General features: G+C 41.1%; 1 protein-coding gene across 3 annotated transcripts in view; it reads left to right on the top strand.

Annotated features, from left to right (window-relative positions):
• vcanb (versican b) overlaps window positions 1–14,599 on the top strand; it is a 25,959-nt gene extending 11,360 nt beyond the window's left edge. For 2 of the 3 annotated variants that reach the window (XM_057320664.1, XM_057320666.1), the window contains 9 exons: window positions 1,575–2,297; window positions 3,679–6,771; window positions 6,935–7,048; window positions 7,132–7,245; window positions 10,034–10,192; window positions 10,310–10,392; window positions 11,733–11,877; window positions 11,951–12,130; window positions 13,434–14,599. In XM_057320664.1, the coding sequence (XP_057176647.1) occupies window positions 1,575–2,297; window positions 3,679–6,771; window positions 6,935–7,048; window positions 7,132–7,245; window positions 10,034–10,192; window positions 10,310–10,392; window positions 11,733–11,877; window positions 11,951–12,130; window positions 13,434–13,588 (4,766 nt within the window). In that variant the 3' untranslated portion in view covers window positions 13,589–14,599. The remainder of the gene's footprint in view (window positions 1–1,574; window positions 2,298–3,678; window positions 6,772–6,934; window positions 7,049–7,131; window positions 7,246–10,033; window positions 10,193–10,309; window positions 10,393–11,732; window positions 11,878–11,950; window positions 12,131–13,433) is intronic. The other variant, XM_057320665.1, reaches the window with a different exon arrangement.
• The last annotated feature ends 626 nt before the right edge of the window (window positions 14,600–15,225 follow it).

Here is a 15,225-nt window from a genome sequence, read left to right as displayed (position 1 = left end):
AAGAGAGAGAGAGAGAGAGAGAGAGAGAGAGAGAGAGAGAGAGAGAGAGAGAGAGAGAGAGAGAGAGAGAGAGAGAGAGAGAGAGAGAGACAGAGAGAGAGAGACTCAACTTTATTTATATAGCGCATTTTACAATTTTCATTGTTACAAAGCAGCTGTACATGAGACATATTGACTATAAGCAAAACAATTAAAGTTGGACCTGTAAAAGCAAGAAAAAGTTGAAAACACAGAAGACACACACACACACATAGACACACAGAGACACACACAGGTGACAAACACAGGTCAAATATTAAACAGACTATAAATTCCTATATGCAATATTAAGTAAAACTTAAAAATTCTAACACTCAGCATAACTTAAGAGTTATTCATTTTCTCAGAACACAGAAAGACAATGAATGACTAAACACAGTAAACAGAGAACGATCACAATTTAGACAAGCACGTCATCACATTCTCAAGCTAAGTGCTCAGATATGTACATTGAGGACCAAACGGCTAAACCACATTAAAGAAACTTTTGTTCAAACTTGAACAAAAAACATAAAAGTTGTTTAACATGTGAAATGGAATTCACAAAAATGACACAGAGCAAAATTTCTCACAGTGCTTAGTTTTTTGTGTACTTTTGATTGTTTATGTTGAAAATTCATAATGAAAGATTCAGTAAACACAATAGAAGCAGTTGTAGAGTTTTGCTCTCAGGCTTTTACAGCTCACCGTTTAGCTTCCAAGTGTTGAAATAAGATGGCTGTAGTGCAGTGCCGATGGCCGACTGCCACACATGATGTCATGAATGATTTTAAGAGTTTCTGTGGCAAACCTTTAGAAAGCCACAGACAGATCTGTCATGAACACAAACGAGTGAACATTATAGAGTCTGCTTTACTGCACCACCATTTATACACTTAATACATCACTCCATCAAAACTCCATCCTCGTCAACGGCACTTTTAAAGGTTCGAGTTAGCATTTGCGAGAAACCGAAGACAGAACGTTTTTAATAAAACATTGCTTTTATTCCAGAATATTTACCCCCTGGACGGAGTCAAAATAAGATATGTAATCTAGCCACAAAGTTCTTGAGAGGAAACTAAAGTTTCAAAACAAATATAAACTGTCAAGCGCCACCTGTCATAGCACGTCATTGACTTCAAATAACTCATTACAAGCCAAAATACCCACAGAAATGCTTTGACTACTCGGCTATTGTTGGCCTTTTTCTGAATTCCGTGACTAATTGATCTGGACTGTACTGGCAGAGATTAGACTGAACATGCTCAATGTTAAAACACTGCCTGCTCCCTTTTTGGGATAAAACTACTGTACCGTACTGTTATTTCACTCTTATAAATGAAGTGAAGTGTGTGTTTTCTCTTCTTACACTACAGTATATTGTGCAGAGATTATACAGTAAGTAAGCCATGTGTTATTTCACTGTGGTGCTGTAGAACATTCCACGCATTCGAAGACTTTACCAGCTGCATGTTATTTGTTTGTGACTGAAGTTTCTTTTCATCAAAATGTTTGCGTCAAAAACCATGTTTTCTTTTCTAATTTTGTTTTAGCATGGGAACCCACAACAGTTCCCACAACCGTGTCCGCAGTTATGCCCACAACATCTCTGATTCCTGACACCCTTCCCATCTCTATCCTAAAAGAGCCTCCTTCAATAAAGCCTCATGACTCCACAGAAGAGCCGCCATCCATGTTCTCCACCAGCATGGCTCCACGTGACACAGCCATCACTGTCACACCAGCTGAATCTGAGATGATTTCTGACGTGACGTCTCCAACCCCGTTCGCTGACTATGAAGACAAAGACCCCTCTATGGTGCAGGCAGTACCTCATCCTCCTGCTGCCGAGGCTTTCACAACTGAAATGCCCAACTATGCCGAATCCTTTTTCTCTATCCAGCTACCCCCTCAGCACAGCGGAGGGGACGAGCACATGGACACTCCTCACGGAGAATATAGTGGCTCTGGGGGCAGCATTAGTGGGGACGTGGACGCTCCTGAGGTTGTGCTTTCTACTGCACCTGTGTTTGTTACGGCCAATCCAGGTGATCCAGAAAAACCAGCCATTGTTTATAAAGAGGGCGAAAGCACAGCCAACGCGACTCAAGAGGGGCTGATCGTGTCCACCGTGGTCGTGCACGCTGAGAATATCAAACCCATGACGGACGGCAATCTTCCACTGAGCACAGACAATCAGAATCCAATTAATGTTTACGTCGTGGGCATTCCCGAGACAAACGACTCATCTAAGCTCATTGATATGTCCAGACAAGGCAAGTCCTTTTTAAAGAAATCATAAAAATCAAAAGCAAAACAGTTGAATTTAGAGTGACACTTTACAAAACATTTACATTTCATTAAGATTTGTTAATACATTCGCTATTACAAACTAATAATGATCATTTATTGTTAATAATACAACAGTATTGTACAGTTATAAAGGTTTTTTTAAACAACAAACAAGCTGAAATGTCCTGTTAAAAGAACGAACATCAATTTCAATATGGAAACTTACTCAGCAAGACCAAGATAGTACACAAAACATGAGCTGAATCCTTCACAGTGTTTTGGTTAGCTAGTGTTTTCGTGGGATTGTTGTTGGTCCAAAGCAGCATGTTGTAAACGAGTGAGTGACTTTAGGAAACAGTGAGATAGAAATGAGTGTAGGTCTTGGCTCGATCCAGCTGCCCACCGCTGTCTTACAAACATCAGACCTGGAACTTGCCTAGATCTTTGGTTTGTGCCAAATCTGTATCTAAAACAGAAGTATAGATCGACCAGAGGTTCTGCCCACATCCAAAGCAGGAGGGAAACCGACCTTCCTTGCTTTCCCAGGACCTTAATTGACTCCCAATGTTGCTGGAGAGAGAGATGCTATTGATAAACTTACATGTTTGGTATTGATAAACTTACAAGATGCAGTTGGAGATTCTGTCTTGTAGGTCCAATGAACCTGTTGATACGGATAGAGGGGCATTTAGTGTTATAAAACATGAGGGCGAGACAGGGCTGGAGACTGTGAGAAAGACAGATCTCTGTACCCACAGACAAATACCTCCAGGGTCAAATGGCAAAGCCCCTTAAAACATCCATCAACAGTGTAATCACTATGGGATAATTACTTTCCCTTACTCCACCTAGACTGCAGATCAGGTTTCCATGTGTGACTGCTGGCATGTCCACTGAAGGAAAGACATATTTTTGGTTGTACTAAACCTCTGACTGTATTTCACACAGTGCAATGTCCCTGTAGCTGGAATCACTTTCTTTCATTTCTTTTAAAATGAAAATGTTCTTGGATTCATGTTTACGGTACACTATATTTTGCAATATAGAAAATGTGACTTTAGGGTCTCGTTGGGGCATTTGACTGAATGGAATGTGTAAAAAGAGGTCCGCTGTATGAAAGAAGAGCCATAACTAATGTAGAAACAATAATCCGCAATATCTCCACTGCCTAAAATCACAATCAACTGTATTGCTTTGTTTTCTTCAAGTGAGGCTCCAGTTGTTTCAGTTGTGCCAGTTTCCAAGATGTCTGGAAAGTGACTTTACTTTGAACCCGGCTTCCATTTTAATTCCAGCTGGTAGATCACAATTGAATTAGCTGTTTTAACTTGTTAGCATAACAGAATTTATTTCTTCTTATTACAGTTGATGAAGTTCTAAAATTTCTCGGAGAAAAAGTGTCCTCCTTTCCTCTTCTGTCTGCTGAAAATGAGCCTCCTCTGGGCAGCGGAGATCTCGATTCATATCACTCAGCGTCTGTTACCAACACCCCAAAACTAAGTTTCATCAATGGAAAACATGAGCTGACTTTCACTCCAGACACTGAACAAACTCAGGAGGCCAGAGGAGACCAGTTTGACACCGCTATCCCAGTAACAGAAGAAAACATCTCTGATTATGAGATTGACGTGACCACCGAGGAGTCTGAGAGCGTCACATCTTCTCCTGAGATGGAGGGATCTGGCTTAACAGTGAGAAGCCCAATCGAGTCCCATATCACACCGACAGAGAGCTCTAAAATGATAACCAGCACTGAGTTGATCACATCCGCAACCAAATACCCAAACCATGAGATGCCCTCACAAGCTACAACGTTTGGCTTGCCAGTGTTTGAAGAGGGTTCGGGTATGCGGCCAACAGATGATGAAGAAGATTCAGTTCCCCCTGAAGGTTCAGCGGAAGAACCACTGCCAACAACAAAATCTCAGGGTTTGGATGGAGTGGCTACTGATGAGACAGAAATTCCTGAACCAGAAGAGACTACAGAGACGCTTAAACTGGAGGGCTCCACCCAGGCACCTTCTGACACATTTAAAAAAACTCCAGAACCTTCACAATCCAGTGCCCTTGACAAAGAAAATCAGCCAGACACAGAAGATTTTGAGGGGTCCACCTCAACTGATGACGAGGGCTCGGGACAAGATTTATATCCATCTGAGGGAGCAAAACATCCAACGTCATCTCCAACTTTTCCTGTTTACACTCAAAGCTTCACAGGTTCCTTAACAAATGACCCTAAAGTGCAAGGACAACCTGTTGGTTCAACTATACCCAGCACAGACCCCAGAGCCGTTTCAACTTCTCAAGCAGAGACCATCTCAGAAGATAGGACTGTCCCTACAAAAGAATCTCACGGTCAAGACAAAGAGACTACAAAGAGTTCTTTACTGGTGTCTGAAACTGAAACCAGTACAAGCACCAGCTTCACTTTTAGTGAGGACATGAGCTCTGGTGATCAGCCGGATGAAGCGTTCTCAAAACAACCTCTCATTGCTACTACTGTACCATCCCTTCCCATCCAACAAACCCAAGAAACAATCATCGGTACAGATGATGAAGATGAACAGAAGCTATTTGAAGGTTCTGCAGACGACACAACAACGTTAAGTTTTGGTTCCACTCAGATCATAACGCAACATTCAGTGAGCACCCCTGCTCCATCTGATCCTCATAAAGAAATACATTCTTCACAAGAAACAGTTCTCATTCAAACAAAACCTACAGAGCAGACTACGCAGTCAGTACAGACTTTAGAGGAGATGTCCCAGTCAATACAGACTTTAGAAGAGACAACCCAGTCTGTGCAAACTTTAGAGGGGGTAACCCAGTCACTGCAGACTGTAGAGGAGACAACTGACTCTGTGCAGACTGTAGAGGAGACAACTGACTCTGTGCAGACTGTAGAGGAGACAACCCAGTCAGTGCAGACTGTAGAGGAGACAACAGACTCTGTCCAAACTTTAGAGGGGACAACCCAGTCAGTGCAGACTGTAGAGGAGACAACAGACTCTGTCCAAACTTTAGAGGGGACAACCCAGTCAGTGCAGACTGTAGAGGAGACAACAGACTCTGTCCAAACTTTAGAGGGGACAACCCAGTCAGTGCAGACTGTAGAGGAGACAACAGACTCTGTCCAAACTTTAGAGGGGACAACCCAGTCAGTGCAGACTGTAGAGGAGACAACAGACTCTGTCCAAACTTTAGAGGGGACAACCCAGTCAGTGCAGACTGTAGAGGAGACAACAGACTCTGTCCAAACTTTAGAGGGGACAACCCAGTCAGTGCAGACTGTAGAGGAGACAACAGACTCTGTCCAAACTTTAGAGGGGACAACCCAGTCAGTGCAGACTGTAGAGGAGACAACAGACTCTGTCCAAACTTTAGAGGGGACAACCCAGTCAGTGCAGACTGTAGAGGAGACAACAGACTCTGTCCAAACTTTAGAGGGGACAACCCAGTCAGTGCAGACTGTAGAGGAGACAACAGACTCTGTGCAGACTGTAGAAGAGACAACAGACTCTGTCCAAACTTTAGAGGGAACAACCCAGTCAGTGCAGACTGCAGAGGAGACAACCCAGTCAGTGCAGACTGTAGAGGAGACAACAGACTCTGTCCAAACTTTAGAGGGAACAACCCAGTCAGTGCAGACTGCAGAGGAGACAACCCAGTCACTGCAGACGGTAGAGGAGACAACAGACTCTGTGCAGACTGTAGAAGAGACAACCCAGTCAGTGCAGACTGTAGAGGAGACAACAGACTCTGTGCAGACTGTAGAAGAGACAACCCAGTCAGTGCAGACTGTAGAGACAACAGATTCTGTCCAAACTTTAGAGGGGATAACAGACACAGTGCAGACTTTAAAGGACACAAGTGACTCATTGCAGACTTTAGAAGACACAACCCAGTCAGTGCAGACTTTAGAGGGGACAACAGCATCAGTGCAGACTGTAGAGGGAACATCCCAGTCAGTGCCGATTTTAGAAAAGATAACAGACTCAGTGCAAATTTTAGAGGACAAAACTGACTCGGTGCAGACCTTGGATGGAACATCCCAGTCAATGCACAATTTAGAGGAGACAACAGACTCAGTGCAGATTTTAGAGGACAAAACTGATTCAGTTGAAACTTCAGAGGAGACAAAGCAGGACATTTCTCCACTTGAGCAGTCAACAGAGAAACCTCTCAGCCCATCTATCCCAGATGATTCTACAGAATCGCATGTGCAAGAAACAGTTCAGGTCTTAGATAGAGAAGCAGCCTCTGTTACAGAAGACATTCCAACTACTACCAAACCCACAACTACTGTGGTATTCGAGGAAGATGTTGATTATGAAAATGGAGCTGGTGCTTCAATAGTTGAGGGACAACCACAATCCAGGAGTGAGTTTACCACAAGTAAACCAGAGTCCTGGACTGATGTCAGCTACAACATCATGAGCCCCATAACTGATATTCAGGGTACAGTATCACATGATATATTTCTGCATATTGAATTTCATGTCTTGAGTTTCTTGTTAAGTCGAATAGTTCCCATTTTCAGGTTTAGTAAAATGAAATCACTTCTGTGTTGTAGTGTCCATAGACCATTTACAGAGTAATAGATGTCAGTTTATTATTTCAGATCTCCAGATTTGCACAGTCAATGTGTGTAAGAATGGAGGAACGTGTTATTCTAATGAAAGAGGAAACATTTGTTCCTGCATGCCGGGATTCAGTGGAGAACACTGTGAAAATGGTGTGAAGAAAGTGTTTTTAAAATGTTTAATGCATTATTCATTTTTAGGGAACATTTTTGAAGTCTTTTTCTCATTTTTTTAGACATTGATGAATGCGAATCAAACCCCTGCCATAATGGAGCTACATGCATTGATGGGGAAAACTCTTTTGAATGTCTCTGTCTGCCCAGCTATTCCGGAACTCTCTGTGAGCAAGGTACGAAATCAATATGTGGAATGAAATGCATTCATATATAAATGTTTCATTTTTTAATATTTGGAGACTTTAACTGAATCCACAAATTAGTGTCAAGATTAGCAGGTTGGTAAGCAGGGCTGTCACTCCAGTTTTATGTGTTACTCTGTAAATAATGTGGTGGTTGTGTAATTGTTTATGCTCATTGAGCTCACCAAATGTGTCAGGCCCAACTCCCCAGAGGGTGTGGTGTGGTGTCCAGAGGAAAGACAGCAGATTTGTGCCAATGCTAGGGTTCACAGTAGAGGACAAACAGTCAGAGACAGAGTCACCATAAGTGCTGAGCAAGTTTCTGAGTTCACTGCCTGACTTTGCTCTATTAACGCAATGCTCTCCACATTAAACAACAGGAACACATTATAATGTGGGCCCATATGCAAAAACTTTTAACGAGCACCCTCTATCTGTTCGCAACCGCGTCGCACATTACTGGACATGGGTTGTTTAGTCAGGTTCATTATTTAAATGTTGACGCGCGTCAAACGTGCTCAAATAGTAACGGCAGACCCCAAGATAGCGCAAACTCCCAAGCGCCACAAAAAGGGAAAAGGTGACGCAGACACCGTTTTTACACGCGAGTCGCGACATGTGAACAGCCCTAACATTTCTATTATAAAACAGTCAAACATAAAACATTTATTTACTTACATCACGCTGGCTCTTTCAAAGTGAAACCGGAACTTAACCTCAGCTTCTGGCAATAGCAAATCCCGTCTTCTCGCCTTCCTTCATTTGTTTGTCCACCTCAAGCAGATTGACATTGACGAGCTCAAAAAATATACATATAAGACTTTCAAATCCAGTAGCAGGATGGCTAACGTAAGATCTCCATCTGTTTTACAACCTGTTGCCTCTTGCAGCTCGCGCCACCGAGTGTAAATCCGTCAGATATTGATTCGTGTTCGGGCTCGTGTCCGATCACTCTCTCTCTTTTCCTCTTTGTTTTTGTTTTTTGCTGGCTCTGCCATGGTGATGGTTTAGAGACTTGCGTTGAACTAGATCGTTTTATTGTTAGCTGTTGGCTAACTTCACCCAGGCTACGAGTAAAACGTGACGTATGCCGTAAAGCAGGTGATGGGCGGGGCTTGCGAACCTACCCGCACACCAAAGTTACAAGTGTGATTTCAGCTGATAGAGGGCTGCTTGGGTAGCAGTGGCAGTAAAATTCATCCAGTTAAGACTTGTCCTAATCATTATATATCTAATCATCAATTTCTAAATCATTTTAGAGAGATTATTTTAAAGTCGAAAAACTCTCTAGTGTTGCTTTAAATTACAGCGAAGAACTTCAAACATCACAAGATTCACTTTCAGTTCTCTATTGTGGCTTTTATTATGACAATCGACTCTTTAAAATGAGAGAAAGGACAATACTGAAGCTGTTTTTCACATGATGCAGTGTTTTTCGGATAATGAAGTCCAGTCGTTCTGCTGTGATGATGTTAAGCAGGACTGCTTCTCATTCTGTTGGGTTTTCTCTCGACCTTTCAGTGTTCTGTAAAACACATGAAATCTGTTAACGCGTGGCTACGTCAAACTCCAGAAGACACATGGAGACTGTAGGGTTCATGAGCTCGATGTCACATCTGGGATTTTGTGGAAACTGTCCACCTGCATTCATGTCAATCAGGGCTTTACTTCTGACAGGGCTCTTAGTTTTTCCACGATGGAAATAATGTGAAGACGTACGTATGTAGGCAATCTCGGAAAATTGCTGTCTGAAAAGTGCCATTAACCTTCTCAAGACTCGACATACGCTCACGGGCTTGGAGATCAGGCTGGGCGGTGGTCCTCCAATGGATTGGTTCCAGCTTCGTCCCAAATATTGCTGCCATTAGTCAGCAGACACACACACACATAAACATCACCTCTGAGAACATCTGTTTTCTCAGGCTTTGTTTGCCAAAGTCAGAAGATCAGGAGCAAACAGAACTCACGGGTTCTGCTGTAGTGTCTCGGTTATCTTTCAGTCACAGTATATACTATATGTAGCAACATAAACAAATCAATAATAAAATAGCAAAAGCATACAACAAAATTGCTCATTTTTAAAACAAAAAAAATACATTTACATGATCAGACGTTTTGTAACATGTGAGAGGGATTTTACTCATTCATAGGAGTTTGCCACCTCATACATGTTTCAATACGATCTGCTTTCACAGCAGTAAGAGTTTGGTTTAGGGGTGTGGCTTCATTTTTGCTTGGATTCTGAGATCAGCCTGTGTCGTAGATGTCATGAGTACCGTGTGTTTGAAAGCATCAGTTGTTTCTTCACTGAACGTCTCTCATGAAGAGCTTCTGTAAGATTCTGCTGGATATTGTGGGTTAGGGTTAGGGTTAGCAAACACAGCCGTGGTTTATTTGGCTTCATTCAGCGCTGTTCTCTTTCCTCCCTCATTAGATGTCATTGTTTGCATTGAACCTTCACACTGAGCGCCGGGGGCTTCTGGGATTTCAGTCCAAGCGGAGTGTTGACGATCCTCATTGAATTGCGTTCTTTAGTGCCAGCTCTTAGAACAGACACACTTCATCTGAATGATGGCGCATGAAAATAGCTATAGAATCAATCAAGAGACGTCTTTTCGTGCTTGTTGCTTAAAAACAAAAATGACTTCTTTATAATGAGCGCGCACCCTAAAGTGTCTCAACTCACTTTTATTGAAGATGTGCTTATAAGATCAGCTGATATCAGACCAAATGCCGTCTGGTTTTGATGGTGTTTGTCATTGTTCACGTGTGTTTTCAGATACTCAGACGTGTGTGTACGGCTGGCACAAGTTTCAGAGTCACTGTTATAAGTACTTCACGCATCATCTGACATGGGACGCTGCGGAGAGAGAGTGTCGTATACAGGGAGGACATCTCGCCAGCGTTCTGTCTCACGAGGAACAGATGTTTGTCACTCGTAAGTGTTTGATCCATCACATTCAACACTTCTACCTAAAACAACTGATTGTGTTCTCCAGTTCAAGCCATACACGTCATCATTTACTTGACATTGATATTTTGCCTGGTCTTGTAGGTTTGGCACAGGAATATCAATGGATTGGGCTGAATGATAAAATGTTTGAGGGAGATTTCCGCTGGACTGATGGAAACCCGATGGTAAGACTGATTGATTGTAGATCTTAAAGGGACAGTTCACCTAAACATACAAATTCTCTCATCATTTATTGATCTCTCTTCGGTGGAACACAAAAGAAGATATTTTGAGAAATGTCTCAGTGGTTTTGTGTTCATACAATGGAAGTCAATGTTTGATCTTCAAAATATCTTCTGTTGTGTTCTGATGAAGACAGAAACTCATACAGGTTTGACATGACATGAGGATGAATAAATGACGACAGAATTCTCATTTTCATCGGAACTGTCTCCGAGTACTGAGAATTCATATCCAGCAGGATTCTGGGTAATTTTGCAGTCCATCTACTGTAAGCTCTCTGTAACGACTAACTAAACCATGAGCTTAAACTACGGCCGATGTCTTTGGCATCAAGTTCTTGATTTTATTTTCACAAGGGAGATACAAAAACATGTTTTTAATAAAGATATGAAACGTATTTATATTTACTGTAAACATGCAGGTGTCGTTTTGCAAAAGTCATTCAAGTATTTCATGCTTACAGAACATACTGGCCATAGTGTACATTCTGCATACTAAAAACTAAATTGATTTGTGATGACTGTGAGATCAAGCACTAACTCAACTCAACTTTATTTATATAGCGCATTTTACAATTTTCATTGTTACAAAGCAGCTGTACATGAGACATATTGACTATAAGCAAAATAATTAAAGTTGTACCTGTAAAAGCAAGAAAAAGTTGAAAACACAGAAGACAGACACACCCACATACAAAACACTCCACACACACAATATGCACACGTACTAACACACATACACATAGACACACACACGGACACGCACACAGACAAGTACGCACGCACGCACACACACAGACACGCACGCACGCACACACAGACACGCACGCACGCACACACAGACACGCACGCACGCACACAGACACGCACGCACACACGTACACAAACAAGTACGCACGCACAGTGAGATCACACATTTAAGATAAAGGACAGAGAAGCACAGGTCAAATATAACAGACTATAAATTCCTATATGCAATATTAATTAAGTAAAACTTTAAAATTCTAAGAGCACATCGTGTGTGTGCGTGTGTGTGTTCGGATATGTAAGGTTTAAACATCACCGATTTAATATCTGAAATGGAGCTTTGTGTTAAAGTCATGCAAATGAAGTCCAGCAGTGCGTTCTGTTGAAGAAGCGTCATGATTTCTATCAGGGAAAGTCCCGTGTACTCATGCCAGATTTGTGTTTGCGTTGATCTCTGCATGTGATATTTGCGCCCTCATGTGGCCACTCGTTGTGCTGCACGAGCAGTCGTGTTGATGTCTCTGTGTTTTCTTCAGCAATTCGAGAACTGGAGATCGGGTCAGCCCGACAACTTCTTCTCGGCTGGCGAGCACTGCGTGGTGATGATCTGGCATGCAGACGGCCAGTGGAACGACGTGCCGTGTAACTACCGCATGGCCTTCACCTGCAAGAAGGGCACGGGTGAGACGTCCTCCTGTTAAAGGTGCTGTGAAAGTGAATGTGAAGTGGTTTTAATCTCTCCGTCTCGTGTCAGTATCCTGCTATCAGCCTCCTGTCGTGGAGAACACGCATATCTACGGCTTTAAACCGCACTATGAAGTGAACTCGCTGGTGAGATATCACTGCAAGAAAGGCTTCATTCAGAGACACGTGCCCACTATCAGATGCCGAGAGGACGGACGCTGGGACGAACCTAAAATCACATGTTTAAATCGTAAGTTTGAAGGACATATTAACGGCTTTAATAGAATGGAAACTATTACAGTCACCCATAGTAATGCGTTGATGGGATGTTATCTGGTAGATGGAACCAATAAAACATCGGTAACATTTTACATTAAAGTTCCCTTCATAAAGCATTTATAAATGTGTTCATTGATGATTAATAAGTCCTTTACAAATACATTATAAAGCAGTTATAACTGCATGAATAAAAAGGGATTCTAACGAAATACCTGCCAAGTAGTGAGACATTTTAACTCACATGTTATAAATGCTTAATAAATGTATTTATTCATTATCTATTGGACTCAAAAGCAGATTCATTATTATCTTGATGTTGTTTGCAAAATAGGCTGTCAGACGGGAGACCGTAGGGTGTTGTGTTCTGTATTTCCTTATTATTGTATGTTTCATATCTTATGTCACTTTTCGAACCCTGTAGCTTACCTGATCCCATTGAGAATGTCTTCCGGTGCCCTCCAGAATGCCGTCAGAGCATGATGCTTATCCAAAGCACTTTTTCTTGCTCACCAAGATAAATTCATCAAACTTTTGATCGCTTTTTAACACTAAATGCACAAAGGTTGTTGTAAACTTGTTTGTTCATGATGTTTTATTAATGATTCAATTACTTCCAATAGTTCATCAAAAGCAGAAAACATTTCTTTATTATTTATTGTAGAATCACAAGGCTCCATCTCTGATGTGAATCATACATTTAGAAGTATTGACAGCCCATGAAAGTGCACTTGTGCCTGTGAAGTATTCATTCACAACTTCAAAACACCAAACTTATAAATGTTAAGAGTTATTAATGTTAGCAAACCATGAAAGTGTGCCTTAATATACTGTAGTGGATTCATGTGAACCATTTATTAATGAATTATGAACATTAGTAACCTGTGAAAATGAAATATACATTAATAAGGAAATACAGAACACAACACCCTACAGTCTCCCGTCTGACAGCCTATTTTGCAAACAACATCAAGATAATAATGAATCTGCTTTTGAGTCAAATAGATAATGAATAAATACATTTATTAAGCATTTATAACATGCCAGTTAAAATGTCTCACTATTTGGCAGGTATTTCATTAGAATCCCTTTTTATTCATGCAGTTATAACTGCTTTATAATGCATTTGTAAAGGACTTATTAATTCCGACTGGAATATGATAGAAAACATACTGATGAAATATATAATGCAGTTGCTTTGGTTCAAATGCATACGTGTCTGTTGTGAACTTTTTCGTGTGTCTTTAGAGAACCTTTCAAATCTGTTTGCTCCACAGCGTCTGCTTACCAGAAGGCGTACACACACATACACCAGAACAACAACTTTGAGAAGGTTAAGAAACACTACGATGAGTCGACTCAGAACAGTGAACGCTGGTCAATTAAAGACTACTTGAAACAAATGATCTCCGAACAAACTTCTACACAGTGAAAAGCTCCGGTCCAAAGGGACGAAACCCAGCCATGTGCCTGATGAATGTTTGTGAAGCAGAGACGTGTAAAACCCTGAGAGACTGCAAAACACACACACACATGTTTGCGCAGCTATCTTTGTGAGGACATACATTGACGCAATGCAATCTCTAGCCCGTCAACCCTAACCATCAGAACTACATGCCTGACCCTAACCCTGACCCTAAACCTGATTATAACCTCAACCCTAAAAGCAAGTCTTCACCCTCAAACAGCCCTTTAAAGGGGTCTCTGGAAGTGAACGTCCTCACTTTACTCTCCTTGTCCTCACACCGCTGGTCTACAACTCAAACTGGTCCTCACAAATACAGATGTACAAGTACACACACGCACACACACACACGATCATCAGCCCACTGAGAGACGAGTCTACTTGATTCTATGCAATAACAAATGAAATCACATACAGTATTATATTAGCCTGGAGGTGGGGGGGGGTCATGTCATGTATATAGTGAAGGTAATGATCATGCAAATAAAAACAGCTGTGAATGGTGACTTTTTAAACTTTTGCTAAAGGGAAAACTGGCTCTCAGTTCTGCTATAAACACTGCGGTAACGAATGCAATATAAACAGAACAATTCCAGAGAAGCGGTTGTGTTGTTTCACACGGCTGAGGAGGAGGAAACACAATGGACTGCATCTCATGACTGGACAACAGTTCTTCATCATGATCTTCCTCACTGGATTACACAAATAATAATAACAAAACCATCATATTCACGTATGGCTTTAAAATATATTGCCTGTTTTTTATATGAGGGTTTGTAATATTTAACCATTGTACCTTTTTAAAAAAAATGAATGTCACGGTAAAATATGAATACTGTATGTGCGGTTGAATGTGTTAGCCGTTTGTTGTCGGACATTATTACAAATGTTATAAGCCATAGAAGTTTAATTTATTGCTGAAAATACATTTAACAATGAACGAACTGTGAGATTTTGAATAATAAAGCGCTATTGGAATATTAAGAACAGTTTCGTTGTGAGTGGTCTCAACAAAGACAGTAATACCACACATTTCTGACCTTGTGGGAACTAAATTATGTTTCTTGAAAATTTAATAATGCAGGAGGTTTTCTGAAAGGGTCTAGTTTTGAGGAATTAATGTACAGTTCTCATAAAACGTGAAACTGTAACGCTTCAGTATTTATCAAACTATTAGTCGTCTGGCCGAAATCCTATAGTATATACCCAGCTAACAATTTTTGGTTCCCAGAACGTTCCCCTAACGTTAGTTTTTGGTTCTCCAGGAAAGTTTTCTTTACGTTAATAGAACGTTAGTTTCTGGTTCCCATAACGTTCTGGGAACCAAAAACTAACGTTAGGGGAACGTTACCCTAATGTTATAGAAACCATGAAACTAATGTTTTATTTCCGTAAAGATAACCAAAAACAAACCTTAAAAAAACTTTCTTGGAACCAGAAACTAACATTAGGGGAACGTTCCCAAAACGTTAGCCTAAAATATTTTTCTCGGTCCGTTTACACGTCAGTAATGAATACATCCATGCTGTGTTTTTATCCATAAAATAACCAATGACTTCAACACAATATTTAAAGCAGATTTTTATTGACAGAAGAATAAACAT

Source organism: Triplophysa rosa, linkage group LG22 (genome assembly GCF_024868665.1).
Source record: "Triplophysa rosa linkage group LG22, Trosa_1v2, whole genome shotgun sequence".
Lineage (NCBI taxonomy): Eukaryota > Metazoa > Chordata > Actinopteri > Cypriniformes > Nemacheilidae > Triplophysa > Triplophysa rosa.
This window is presented reverse-complemented; position numbering and strand designations above follow the sequence as displayed.